Here is a 14,990-nt window from a genome sequence, read left to right as displayed (position 1 = left end):
TCCTGCTCAACCGCTAGATCCCAACTTTGGGTGGCGAATTCAGACAGGAAAAAAAACATGCTTTGCAAGCTATGACTTTGTAACGGCACCGCCGCTGACCGTATCATCATCACACTTGGAAACAGAGTACAGCGACTAAAATCGAACTCATTCAGTAGACAAGTGTACGAAATGTACACTTTCTACTCCCAGCAAGATTTTTACAAAAAGATATGGCGTCTTTATTTCTCAGCACCGCCAGCAATATTCCGCATTTCTACATTTTCATAGATGACTGGTTGGATGCTCAAAAAAAAAAATGACTGGTTGCTGAATCGTGACAGTTGTGGACGCTGGAATTGTTCCTGCATTTGTACTACGTACATCGATTGGCTACACAAGATTGGCATTCCGATAGGATTACCATCAGCCACAGCTCACGCGTGTGGTCGGGAAGGCAAGTCAAGTCAAGTGCAGCTCACGTTAGGTACGCGTTTTGCTGGCTAATAAACCCACACAACACAGATATTTCGATCCTCTCCTTGCTCCATGCTTTTCCGCCACTGCACAAGCCTCGCTGCTGCACCTGCCTGACGCGTCGCCGGAGTCTGATCGATCGACGTACAGATCCCGGTAACTATGACCCCATCCACCTCCCGTGCTGTGCTTCTTTCTGCTCTTGTCTAGCATGGCGATACCGCGTCTGTGTAGTTCTTGTTTGATGAATTTAATTAGGTTCACTCGGATTATTAATCGTTGAAATATTACTGTTTCTAATTATCAGATCTACGCCCTGCCCACGTAAAATTAACCGAGCTAGCACGTCCTGCAACCCATGGAGGCGGCTCTCGTGAGTGTGGCGACGGGGGTCCTGAAGCCCGTCCTGGAGAAGCTGGCAGCTCTGCTTGGTGACGAGTACAAACGGTTCAAGGGAGTGCGCAAGGATATCAAGTCCCTCACTCGCGAGCTCCCTGCCATGGAGGCTTTTCTCCTCAAGATGTCCGAGGACGAGGATCCTGATGTGGAGGATAAAGTTTGGATGAATGAGGTGCGAGAGCTATCTTAGGACATGGAGGATGCCATTGACAACTTCATGCAAAGCGTAGGAGACAAAGATGAAAAGCCAGATGGCTTAATTGACAAGATAAAAAATGCGCTAGGGAAGTTGGGGAAGATGAAGGCTCGGCGTCGGATTGGCAAGGAGATCCAAGATCTCAAGAAACAAATCAAAGAGGTGAGTGAGAGGAATGCAAGGTACAAGAGTCGCGAGGCCTTCTCCAAGACCGTCAATGCGACCGTTGACCCTAGAGCTCTTGCTATATTTGAGCATGCATGGAAGCTTGCTGGAATTGATGAACCCAAGGCTGAGATAATCAAATTGTTGATGGACGATGATGGGTGTGCGACAACACAACAACAACCAAAGATAGTCTCCATCACTAGACCGGGAGGAATGGGCAAAACAACTCTTGCGAACCAAGTGTATCAAGAGATCAAAGGGCAGTTTGAGTGTTGGGCCTTCCTATCCGTGTCGCGAAGCCCAGACATGATGAATATCCTGAGGACTATTCTTAGTGAAGTTAGCAGTGATCGTTATTCTAACACGGAAGCAGGGAGTGTACAAATACTCATTAGCAAGATCAATGACTTCCTACTAGATAAAAGGTACATGCTTGTTTATCTTTTCTCCCCGTTTCAACTTACTTGGTGTTCTTTAAATGTATAAATTAGTTACTTAGATATGTCATTAGGAAGATTATACTAGTGGAATCAGTTAAAAAGTTCCATATAATTCTACCTTCGCAGTTTCTCCATATGTTGTTAGAAAAAGTAATGGTCAAATGTTTGGTGTTGATTTTCTAAAAAGGAAGAGAATTAGATGGAGAGAATACAAATAAAACATGTCCTAGGATCCTCAGTTCACGATTAATGTCCTTTTATTTTTATATTCTACGATTTTGAAGACATAGGTACATAGTTACTCCCTTTATTGTGTAATATATGACATAAGCTTGTGCCAGGAATAGAGCTCCATAACACCGAATATCCATTTCTAACCCCAGACTCATCTACACCCGGTCAAGAAAAAAAAATCACAAAAAGTACAAAAAAGTCCAATTTATTTATGGTAGATAATTTGGTGCGTGAGGTGCGCTCCAAATTTCAGGTCATTTGGACATACGAATAGCACTCAGCAAAAATGACAAATTGAGTCAGAACAATACATGAATAGTGATCTTTTTTACAGACCCCAAATTTGTCTGTTTTGCCTAGAGTTACTCAGATGTCCAAATAATCTGAAATTTGGAGCGCTCCTCATGCACCAAATTATCTACCACGAAAAAATGGATTTTTATTTATTTTTCTAATATTTGTTTGGAATTGTTTCTTCAGACGTGGTGCAGATGAGGCTGGGCACTGAATCGCTGCACTCAACACGGAATATCCATTTGTGAGCCCAGGCTCTCTCCATTTTCTCGCAATATTAATATCCTTTTTCCAAAAAGGGGAGTACCCCGGCCTCTGCATCACAAGATGCACACAACCATTTTATTAAATGTGAAACAAGTTCAAGTCATCGAGTGCCAGGAAGTAAGACAAATAAAAAGAAAACATGGCCACAACTGGACATACTTAGATTACATAGCTCATCCACATAACTTACGAGTGGCTCACCAAGCAAACTAGTTGAATAAACCATGTGCAATCGTTTCCAGCCGGCTGCACCCAAAGACCATAAGCGCCTGCAAATCCACATGCTGCAGTGATGACCACATATGGATTGAAGTAGATAACCTGCAAGAAATTAGGAGCAGATGATTGGTTAAAACACAGTCATTCCAGCAAATCCATATTGGCAAGAGAATGGCACAAACTCCCACATGAATTCAACCATTCAACTTACAATGAATACACCCAACCAATTCCAAAACAAATTTGAAATACTCGTTGGTGGTGCTAATTATAAGTAGATGAATCATGCACGGGATCAAGGTAGTAAATTGACATGATAAAAATAAATGATGAAATATCTCCTCTTGATTATAGAAACAACATTTTTGCTACCATGCCATTTACGCTTAGCAAGATTATCTTTGGTAAGAACTACTTCACTCTGGGAAAACCACATGAAATTTTGATCTTGGAAGGAACCTTTGTTTTTCAAATGTGTTCTCTATGAAAAATAAGTCTGGAATCCACCATATCCGTATACATAGACTTCACAGTAAAGACATGGTTAGTGGTTAATCTCCGCTTGAATAAATCTGGCATCTGAGTTAGATTAAGAAACATCAAACTAGAAACCAAAAGGACCCACTTAGTCCATTTCTCACCCAGCAAAGTCTTGCGGTGTTCAGAGGACTAGCCCCTAGAATAGAAGCCACTGAATCTTCTTTTCTAAACACAATATTACATAGAGTCGGGTATTGTAGAGCTAATGGAGTGCCACCCAACCAAGTATCTTCCCAAAAAGTTGTCGGTTGGCCAATACCAACCTTAAAGGATTCTTCGATAAAAAAGGATGACTTGACCTTCATCAAACCCCTCCAAAATGGTAAATGAAACCATAGTATCAACTTGGCTCACTTTTCTTTCTAATTCTCCTTGAGCTTCCTTAACATCCCGAACTATAATGGTTTTGGCCAGTAAATTTGATGATATAGATGCTGGTTTTGCAAGTGTGGCATCACGTCACATAGTTTTCACAAGAAAGCTATCACACACACATAACCTCTCTCTTTGGGTTGCTTTTCTCTTCAGACCAGATGCACGGTGCCTCGATTCACTTGTCTTCCTCCTCTCTCGTCCCGCCAACCGCTTGCCACACTGCTCTATTGAGACCAGCTCCGTTCTTGTTGCCCTACACAGTCATACATCAGTGGCGATGTAGCCATCTAAGATTGATAAAGTTATAGTTTACTAGGTTAAGTGAGCCTAATTGTTTTTAAAGGGAAAGCATGCCCAAATCTGTAGTCTAGGAGGGAAAACATACATTCTTCTATATAGTATATATGTAGTTTACTCTAATTTCATTTTAGTTCATTCAATCTTTGGTTCCACACCTAGATTCTTGCTTTGTTGCTCATGACCACCTGATCGACGCCTACGTATGATTATTCATCTTTTAATGCATCTCTTGTTTTCCCACATAATTGTCCGGACTTGGTCATTTCTGTGGTCATGCCTCTACTGCCTTGCTGTCTCTAATGCGCCAAACTAACATGGGTGTGCAAAACGAATTATGTAACATATGCCCTTTTAGCACTCGTGTGTTTATCCTTTCCACTTTGTCAATGTTAATGTGTTCCTTTATTCTTTGTCTGTCTATGCGACAGACTTTATTTTACAGCTATGCTAATATTTATTTGTCCACATATAGGTACTTTGTTGTTGATGATGATATATGGGACGTGGATACATGGGATATTATTAAGTGTGCATTCCCCGCAACAAGTAATACCAGTAGAATAATCACTACTGCTCGTATAAACAATGTCGCTCATTCATGTTTATCATCATTCAATGGTCGTATTTACAATATAAGGGCTCTCAGTATGGTGCACTCAAGACAGTTATTTCATAGAAGGCTATTCAAGTCTGATGAAGATTGCCCTTCATACCTTCAAGAAATTTCTGAGCAGATATTGGAAAAATGCCATGGGTTACCTTTGGCGATCATTGCTATATCTGGTTTGTTAGCTAATATAGAAAAAACAGAAGATCTATGGAATCAAGTGAAAGATTCAATTGGTCGTGCACTTGAAAGAAATCCTAATGTCGAAGGAATGATGAAGATATTGTCACTTAGTTACTTTGATCTGCCTCTTTACCTAAAAACATGTCTCTTATATCTGAGTGTATATTTAGAAGATTCTACTATTAAGAAGAAGGGCTTGATAAGAAGATGGATTGCTGAACGATTCATTCATAGAGAAGGTAGATACACGGCATATGAGTTAGGAGAAAGGTGTTTTAGTGAACTACTCAATAGGGGTTTGATCCAACCTGGGGAGATAGATGTCTATGGCGAGGTGAATAGTTGTCAAGTTCACGACACAATTCTTGATTTTATCATATCCAAGTCTATAGAAGAGAATTTTGTTACTTTTCGTGGTCTTCCCCTTATGACAATTGGGAAACAAAGCAAAGTTGTTCGTCAACTCTGTCTACATGGTGTAAAGGAAGGAAATTCAACAGTATTGACAGCGGGTCTCGTGTTTTCCCATCTCCGATCACTTACTATGGTTAGAGGTCTGTTGGAAATCCCTTCTTTGGAAGAGTTCAGACATCTGCGTGTTCTCGACTTGATGGCTTGCTCCAAATTGGAAGACCATCATCTTGAAAATATAGTGAGGTTGTTCCAGCTGAGGTACCTGAACCTCCAAGGTACAAGAATAAGCAAGCTCCCAGAACAAATTGGGCGTTTAGGATGCTTAGAAGTGCTGGACCTAAGAGGGACTTCTGTAAAAGAATTACCTGCATGTATTGTGAATCTCAGAAAATTGATGCATCTACTTGGTAATGATGATGCAAAATTTCCTGATGGGATTGTGAAGATGCAAGCACTAGAGATGTTGGAATATGTCAATGCCTCCATTCAGCCATTTGACTTCCTGCGCGGCCTTGGACAACTAAAGAATTTGAGGAATCTACAACTTGACCTTGATTTCGAATTTGATGCTGTTACCGAGGATACAAATATGGTTGGGGAGGAGCACACCAAAGCTATTGTCACCTCCCTATGTAAACTAGGCACCCAGAATCTCCGCTCCCTGACTATTTATGGAGGGAGCAACCTTTTACATAAGGAATCTTTGTGCCTACCTACCCTCGAGGACCTTTGTATCTATTTTTCGGCCTTCCCACAGGTTCCGACATGGCTGGGCTCCTTCAGAAAACTCCAACGGCTACGCCTTGGTATGAAGGGGCTCAAGCAGGACGGCCTCTGCACCCTTGGGGCTTTACCCAGTCTGCTCGTTCTGTATCTGGTGGAACAAACAGCGTCAAACGGAAAGCTCAGATTCAGTGGTGAGGTTGGGTTCCCATTCTTGAAGATTTTTATTTATGATGCATGTTCTAAACCAGTAGATCTGATGTTTGGGGCAGGGTCCATGCCAAAGCTGGAAAAACTCGAGCTTAATTGTTTTTGGATAGTTGAAGCTAACTCTCTGGGGTTTGGAATCGAGAACCTCCCTTGCCTCACTAGTGTTAAATGCATTGAGTTTGCTGGTGATGATGGCGTAGTTGAAGCCATGAAGACTGTCATGGAGAGAGGAGCCAGCACACATCCCAACCACCCTAGCCTACTCTTTGAGAGACTTTGAATTAACAAGCCAACAACACGGGAGTTGCTTCTGCTCGTCGTCCGGCCGACCAGCCGGTTCTCAAATTTTATACTAGTGTCTATCTCGATTCATCTCTCTTGTATGATACACTACTCTCTCTGTTAGATAATAATTTACTATGATAATGATACCAAATTGTAGAATTGGTTAAGACTGTTACTATACTGCATTTTGTGTAATAACCAGTCATCCGTGTTGATGGTTTAATATTATTGGGCGACCATTCGTAGTTGTCATTCTGTAGTTGCCATGCTCTTTGGTAATACATTTCTCCTTTGCTCTTTTATCCACCGACATCGTGCTCTTTTACGAAGATTTTGTGCCGCTGTTATGTCTGCTTCTTCTGTCAGAGATTTGTGCTGACAGTTGTTTAAATTGTGCAATGTTATTGCATTCTTGGTTAGCTATTTCTGATGTTAGTAATTTTCAACAAACTCAGTGCCCCTGTTATAGGTTCCTGGACTAAACACTTGATGAGCTCCTCTTGTTTTCAGTTCTTTCTTTATCGGTGCTGAATGGTGTGCGCATCATCAGTTGTTGTTTGGTTTTCTTAAAGGAACGTTCCCAACCGATTTAGGCATGGAAAAAACGTGCCTTCCAAGCCATGACTCTGTAATGGCACTGGTATTAATTGGAGGTTTGTTTATCGTAAAGGGAGTCGTAGCTTAAGCAATGCAAAACTGGACAACTTTTCTTTGTGAGGTGGCGGCGGGGTCTCGTCTCCCTTCAGGCGGTGGTGGTTGGCGCGGGCCGGCTGCCTCATGCGGTGGAGGCGCGCTGGCTGCGGGGCGCGGCGGCGTGGTGGCGTGCTCTGGCGACGATGCTGCAAGCCTGCTGGGTGCTCGTGCTGGCTCTGCCCCGACGTGGTTGGCTGCTCGCGTGGCGTACCTTTGGCCACGGCGGCTCGATCTGGTTTGGCCAGATCTGACCCTGCGTGCTGCAGGTTGCGCGGGGGTTTCCGCCGTCGGCGTCCTGGGTGCTCGTCCATGGCTGATGCTCTGCTTTGGCTTTGCCCTGTCCTGGTTCTCATGGGGCTATCTTGGGAGCTTCATGTGGTTGGAGGCAGTGGCGGAGCTAGCGAGGAATGGTTGAGGGGGCAAATGATGAAATATAATTTTTTGGAGGGGCTAAAAACTGTATTTCTCTCAATTTGTAGCACCCAAAAATGAGTTTCTTCACAAAAAAACCATAGGCTGGGGGGCCATGGCCCCTCCAGCAATACAAGTAGCTCCGCCAGTGGTTGGAGGTCACACTGGTTGTCGGACCAGTCATGGCGGCGGTTGGCGTCTGCGGCGGGGTGTGGGTGGTGGTGGCCCTCGCAGCGGCGTGGGGGCTAGGCAGCGGGGCTGCAGGTAGGGTGAGACGCGACAGCGTGGTGGCGGCTCATGGTGGTGTTCTTGGCAGGTCGCCTGCGGCGGCGGCTGGCATGTTCCGGTGTCGACTGGCACGTAGGCGGCTTGTGTCGGCATTCAATCTCTCTTCTCGTCGTCCGGGCGCTACTCTCGTCGAAGGGTTGTCCCTCTCCTAGCTACGGTCCACCGCTCGTCTCGCGCCCGGCTGCAGGACCGAACTCGTTTCGCGCCCGGCAGCAGAATCATACTTGTCTCGCGCCCGGCAGAAGGACCGAGCTCGTCTCGCGCCCGGCAGCAGGACTGAGCTCGTCTCGCGCCGGCGGTTGGACGGTCCGATGGAGGCCAGTTTTGGCCGTCCTATTGGGTCTCAGCGCTGGGGCAGTTTAAGGGTGCAAATTAAGGCGGCGCCTTTCCACTCATCTCTTTAGTTGGGGTAGCGATGGGTGGCGGGTGAGGTGGCGTTGAGATCTTGGATGCCGGGGCGACGGCCCCGGTGGTGGTGTTGCGGTGCTCATGGCAGAGCCCGTGGCTGTTAGACAATATTACGCAGCTTCTATATATAGTATGTAATCTTGTATTTATACGTTTGACGTACGTCTATATATATATATATATGAGATAGCTACACCCGTATTGGGTGTCGAGTAATTTCCCATAAACATTATTTTTACTCCCTCTGTTCTAAAATAGGTAACCCAACTTTGTATTAACTTTACAAAATTAGTACAAAACTGGGTCATTTATTTTAAAACGAAGAGAGTATACGGTATCAGATTGGGTTTTGAACTTTTGATCATGTCTTCCGCGCCGAACGATTCTGCCCCGACCGCTGCCATCCTCGCCGGCGCCGCCCCGACCGCCGTCGCCCCGGCCACTGCTGCCCAGGGCACCGTTGCCTCCCCGTTCCTGATGTCCCGTCCACTTGCCTCGATGGCTGGTGCATCCACGGCGGCGGCCGCTGCAGCGCAAGCCGCTGCCACATAGGGCTACGTACATGCATCACTGCATGCACCTCATGCATCACTGCATGTGCTACAGCCTGATGCATCGCTGTATGTACCCGACGCGAATCAATCTATGCTGCGTGATTTTGCCCAGCAGCCGCAGCCCATCTATGGCATCTATGGCGCTGATACGTTTTCAACGTATCTATATTTTTTGATTGTTTCATGCTATTATATTATTTATTTTGAATGTTTAATGAACTTTATTATGTATTTTATATTATTTTTGGGACTAACCTATTAACCTAAGGCCCATTGCAAATTGCTGTTTTTTTGACTATTTCAGTGTTTCGCAGAAAAGAAATATCAAACGGAGTCCAAACGGATCGAAACCTTCGGGAGAGTTATTTTTGAAACAAACGACATCCATGAGACTTAGAATGTACGTCAAGGAAGCAACGAGGTGGCCACGAGACAGGGAGGCGCGCCCCCCACCCTCGAGGGCCCCTCGTGGCTCCACCGACCGACTTCTTTCGCCTATATATACTCATATACCCTGAAAACATCCGAGAGCACCACGAAACCCTATTTCCACTGCCGCAACCTGTACCCGTGAGATCCCATCTTGGGGCCTTTTCCGGCGCTCCACCGGAGGGGGAATCGGTCACGGAGGGCTTCTACATCACCACCATGGCCTCTCCGACGATGTGTGAGTATTTTACCACAGACCTTCGGGTCCATAGTTATTATCTAGATGACTTCTTCTCTCTCTTTGGATCTCCATACAAAGTTCTCCTCGATCTTCTGTTGGAGATCTATTCGATGTAATTCTTTTTGCGGTGTGTTTGTCGAGATCCGATGAATTATGGGTTTATGATCAAGATTATCTATGAACAATATTTGGTTCTTCTCTGAATTCTTATATGTATAATTTGATATCTTTGCAAGTCTCTCCGAATTATCGGTTTATTTTGGCCTACTAGATTGATCTTTCTTGCAATGGGAGAAGTGCTTAGCTTTAGGTTCAATATTGCGGTGTCCTTTCCCAGTGACAGCAGGGGCAGCAAGGCACGTATTGTATTGTTATCATCGAGGATAAAAAGATGGGGTTTATATCATATTGCTTGAGTATATCCTTCTACATCATGTCATCTTGTCTAATGTGTTACTCTGTTTTTATGAACTTAATACTCTAGATGCATGCTGAATAGCAGTCGATGTGTCGAGTAATAGTAGTAGATGCAGAATCGTTTCGGTCTACTTGTCGCGTACATGATGCCTATATACATGATAATGCCTAGATATTCTCATAACTATGCGCTTTTCTATCAATTGCTCGACAGTAATTTTTTCACCCAGCGTATACTATGCTATCTTGAGAGAAGCCACTAGCGAAACCTATGGCCCCCGGGTCTATCTTCCATCATATTATTTTCCTATCAATTTACTATTTTTGCAGTCGTTTATTTTGCAAGCTTTACTTTCCAATCTATACCATAAAAATACCAAAAATATTTATCTTATTATCTCTATCAGATCTCACTTTTGCAAGTGACCATGAAGAGACTGACAACCCCTTTATCGCGTTGGTTGCAAGTTCTTATTTGTTTGTGCAGGTACAAGGCGACTTGTGTGTAACCTCCTACTGGATTGATACCTTGGTTCTCAAAAATTGAGGGAAATACTTACGCTACTTTGCTGCATCACCCTTTCCTCTTCAAGGGAAAACCAACGCATGCTCAAGAGGTAGCAAGAATGATTTCTAGCGCCGTTGCTAGGGAGACTTATGCCAAGTCAAGTCAAGATTTGATCTCCCAACAACTAGCCATTTCTGGCGCCGTTGCCAGGGAGATCTACGCACAAGTCAAGACATACCAAGTATCCATCACAAACTCTTGTCCCTCGCATTACATTATTTGCTATTTGCCTCTCGTTTTCCTCTCCCCCACTTCTAAAACGATTTTCGAAAACTTTTACCTTTTCTTCGCCTTCTTCTCGTATGTCTTTTTGTTTGTGTTTCCATGTGCCTTCTATTTGCTTGCATCTTTGCTTGCTAAAAATCTATTGATATGGATCCACTTAAAGTGTTCTACTTAGATCATCTTCGATCTATATGTACTCGTGCTGAAACCCCAACTAGTTTAGTTGAGGGAAAATCTTTAGATGAGCATGCTCATTTTGTGCGTCATCGTTTGTCTGAAAAGGGGAAGCTCTTATGGTATCAAATAAATAGTTTGCTATGCTATGCTTGGAAACTTTGTGAAATTTATGATTTTACTTGTTGCTCTAAGAACCCTAAAAAACACATTCCCTACCTATGTGAGTTTAATGATAATGAAATCTTATCTTCTTATGAAAAGGGTGTTTATATATACTATGATATCGAACGAATTGAATAATTTGTAGTTTTTAAGGATGCTCATGAAGTTGCTTCTTTGATTGAAAAGTATGATATTACTCTCTACAAATCTGAAAATTCCGACATACTTAAATATTGCTCTGAAAACTATGCTCATAATGCCTATGTTAAGGAATTTATTGAGAGAATGATTGTTGCTTTGGAAGAAAATAATGATATGCATGAATCTATAGATAATTATGATTCCGATGATTTGATTGAAATATCCCTTGATGAACATGATGCTTGCTATTCTTGTGGCCATGATGGTAATATTTATGGAGATGAATTTTCTATAGTTCTTTATGTTAAACATGAGATTATTGCTATTGCATACACACTTGATAGTTCCTTGAATCAAAAGCATGATTGCAATGATTCTACTATAAATTCTATTAATGTCAATTGTGCTAATAATATGCAGAACCCTAAGCTTGGGGATGCTAATTTTGCTATGTCTACTACTTGTTGCAATGATCATGATTGGGGTGATTCTTCTTATGATCTTGAAAATTTATTTAAGCCCCATGATGAATATGAGATTGATAATAGTGTTTGCAATAAGATTGAAAGTGGGTTTGGAAGAGTGTCAACTTTAGATCCCACATATTTGGATAATGTTCAATCTTATGAATTATTTGATAGAAGTGGGTTTGGAGAGGTCATGACTTTAGTTCATGTTAATCCCACTATTTTGGAAGAGTGTCAACTTTGGATACATGTGGATCGTGTTAAGAATATGTTTTATGATAGCTATATTGTTGAATTTGCCTATGATCCTACATGTAATTATTACGATAGAGGAAAATATGGTTGTAGAAATTTTCACGTTACTAAATTACCTCTCATTATGTTGAGATTGCTATTGTTTCTTTCCGCTTCCTTGCATATGCTAGTTTTTGCTTGCCTTGATAATTTTTTTGCCTATAAGATGCCTATGCATAGGAAGTATGTTAGACTTAGTTGTGTTTTTCACGTGTTTTATGATGCTCTCTTTGTGCTTCAATTCTTGTCTTTCATATGAGCATCGTTGAAATCTTATGCCTAGCTAGGGGCGTTAAATGATAGCGCTTGTTGGGAGGCAACCCAATTTTATTTTTTGTCCCTTGATTTTTGTTTCTTTTTAGTAATAAATAATTCATCTAGCCTCTGTTTAGATGTGGTTTTATGTTTTAATTAATGTTTTTGCCAAGTAGAACCTTTGGGAAGACTTGGGTGAAGTCTTTGTGATCTTGCTGTAAAAAACAGATACTTTAGCGCTCACAATATTGGATGCCATTTTTTACTGGAGAGTGCTTTTAGGTTGATTCTTTTTGAAGATGATTAATAGACAAATTAATCATGTCCACCAATTTATTTAAGAATTTTTAGAGTTAGGGAAGTATACGTGTGATACATATTACTACAGACTGTTCTGTTTTTGAAAGATTCTGTTTTTTGTGTGTTGTTTGCTTATTTTGATGAATCTATGGCTAGTATCGGAGGGTATGAACCATAGAGAAGTTGGAATACAGTAGGTTTAACACCAATATAAATAAATAATGAGTTCATTACATTACCTTAAAGTGGTGATTTGTTTTCTTATACTAACGGAGCTCATGAGATTTTCTGTTGAGTTTTGTGTTGTGAAGTTTTCAAGTTTTGGGTAACGATTTGATGGATTATGGAATAAGGAGTGGAAAGATCCTAAGCTTGGGGATTCCCAAGGCACCACAAGGTAAAATTCAAGGACAATAAAAATTCTAAGCTTGGGGATGCCCCGGAAGGCATCCCCTCTTTCGTCTTCGTCTATCGGTAACTTTACTTGAGGCTATATTTTTATTCACCAGATGATATGCGTTTTGCTTCGAGCGTCTTGTATGATTTGATCTTTACTTTTTAGTTAACCACAATCATCCTTGCTGTACACACCTTTTGGGAGAGACACACATGAATCGGAATTTATTAGAATACTCTATGTGCTTCACTTATATCTTTTGAGCTAGATAATTTGCTCTAGTGCTTCCCTTATAACTTTTAGAGCACAGTGGTGGTTTTATTTTATAGAAATTATTGATCTCTCATGCTTCACTTATATTATTTTGAGAGTCTTTTAGACCAGCATGATAATTTGATTTGGCTATAAAATTAGTCCTAATATGATAGACATTCAAGATGGGTATGATAAAAACTTTCATATAGAGTGCATTAAAAACTATGATAAATTTGATACTTGATAATAGTTTTGAGATATAAAGTTGGTAATGTTAGAGTCATGCTAGTTGGGTAATTGTGAAATTGAGAAATACTTGTGTTAAAGTTGGCAAGTCCCGTAGCATGCACGTATGGTAAATGTTGTGTGACAAATTTGAAGCATGGGGTGTTTTTTGAGTGCTTTCCTTATGAGTGGCGGTCGGGGACGAGCAACGGTCTTTTACTACCAATCTATCCCTCTAGGGGCATGCGTAGTAGTACTTTGCTTCGAGTGCTAATAAACTTTTGCTATAAGTATATGCGTTCTTTATGACTAATGTGAGTCCATGGATCATACACACTCTTATCTTTCCGCAATTTGCTAGCCTCTATGGTACCGTGCATTGCCCTTTCTCACCTTGAGAGTTGGTGCAAACTTCGCCGGTGCATCCAAACCCTGTGGTACGATACACTCTATCACACATAAGCCTCATTATATCTTCCTCAAAACAGCCACCATACCTATCTATTATGGCATTTCCATAGCTATTCCGAGATATATTGCCATGCAACTTTCCACCGTTCCGTTTATTATGACACGCTCCATCATTGTCATATTGCTTTGCATCATCATGTAATGACATCATATTTGTGGCAAAGCCACTTTCATAATTTTTGCATACATGTCGCTCTTGATTCATCGCATATCCCGGTACACCGCCGGAGGCATTCACATAGAATCATATTTTTGTTCTAGTATCGAGTTGTAACATTGAGTTATGAGTAAATAAAAGTGTGATGATCATCATTATTAGAGCATTGTCCCATGTGAGGTAAGACTATAAAAAAATAGGCCAAAGAAGCCCAAATAAAAAAAAGAGGCCAAAGAAGTCCAAACAAAAAAAAATGAGAGAAAAAGAGAGAAGGGACAATGCTACTATCCTTTTGCCACATTTGTGCTTCAAAATAGCACCATGATCTTCATGATAGAGAGTCTCTTGTTTTGCCACTTTCGTATACTAGTGGGAATTTTCCATTATAGAACTTGGCTTGTATATTCTAACGATGGGCTTCCTCAAATGCCCTAGGTCTTCATGAGCAAGCAAGTTGGATGCACACCCACTTAGTTTTCAGTTTGAGCTTTCATACACTTATAGCTCTAGTGCATCCGTTGCATGGCAATCCCTACTCCTCACATTGACATCAATTAATGGGCATCTCCATAGCCCGTTGATTAGCCGCGTCAATGTGAGACTTTCTCCTTTTTTGTCTTCTCTCATAACCCCTATCATCATATGCTATTCCATATATAGTGCTATATCCATGGCTTGCGCTCATGTATTGCGTAAGGGTTGAAAAGGCTGAAGCGTGTTAAAAAGTATGAACCAATTACTTGGCTTGTCATCGGGGTTATGCATAATGGGAGCATTTTGTGTGACGAAAATGAAGCATGGCCAAACTATATGATTTTGTAGGGATGAGCTATCTTTGGCTTTGTTATTTTAATAAGACATAATTGCTTGGCTAGTATGCTTGAAGTATTACTATTTTATGTCAATATTGAACTTTTATCTTGAATCTTTTGGATCTGAACATTCATGCCACAATAAAGAAAATTACATTGAGAATTATGTTAGGTATCATTCCACATCAAAAATTATGTTTTTATCATTTACCTACTCGAGGACGAGCAGGAATTAAGCTTGGGGATGCTTGATACGTCTCCAACATATCTATAATTTTTTATTGTTCCATGCTATTATATTATCTGTTTTGGATGTTTAATGGGATTTATTAT

The 14,990-nt window shown here is 41.6% G+C and overlaps 1 protein-coding gene across 1 annotated transcript; it reads left to right on the top strand.

Moving 5' to 3' along the window:
- Nucleotides 1-412: 412 nt before the first annotated feature.
- LOC123140076 (disease resistance protein RGA5-like) lies at nucleotides 413-6,556 on the top strand. Its single transcript, XM_044559805.1, has 3 exons — nucleotides 413-612; nucleotides 764-1,644; nucleotides 4,361-6,556. The coding sequence occupies exons 2-3, from the start codon at nucleotides 1,049-1,051 to the stop codon at nucleotides 6,303-6,305; spliced, it is 2,541 nt and encodes an 846-aa protein (XP_044415740.1). The 5' UTR covers nucleotides 413-612; nucleotides 764-1,048; the 3' UTR covers nucleotides 6,306-6,556.
- Nucleotides 6,557-14,990: the final 8,434 nt, after the last annotated feature.

This window comes from Triticum aestivum, chromosome 6B (genome assembly GCF_018294505.1).
Source record: "Triticum aestivum cultivar Chinese Spring chromosome 6B, IWGSC CS RefSeq v2.1, whole genome shotgun sequence".
In the NCBI taxonomy this organism is placed as follows: Eukaryota; Viridiplantae; Streptophyta; class Magnoliopsida; order Poales; family Poaceae; genus Triticum; species Triticum aestivum.
This window is presented reverse-complemented; position numbering and strand designations above follow the sequence as displayed.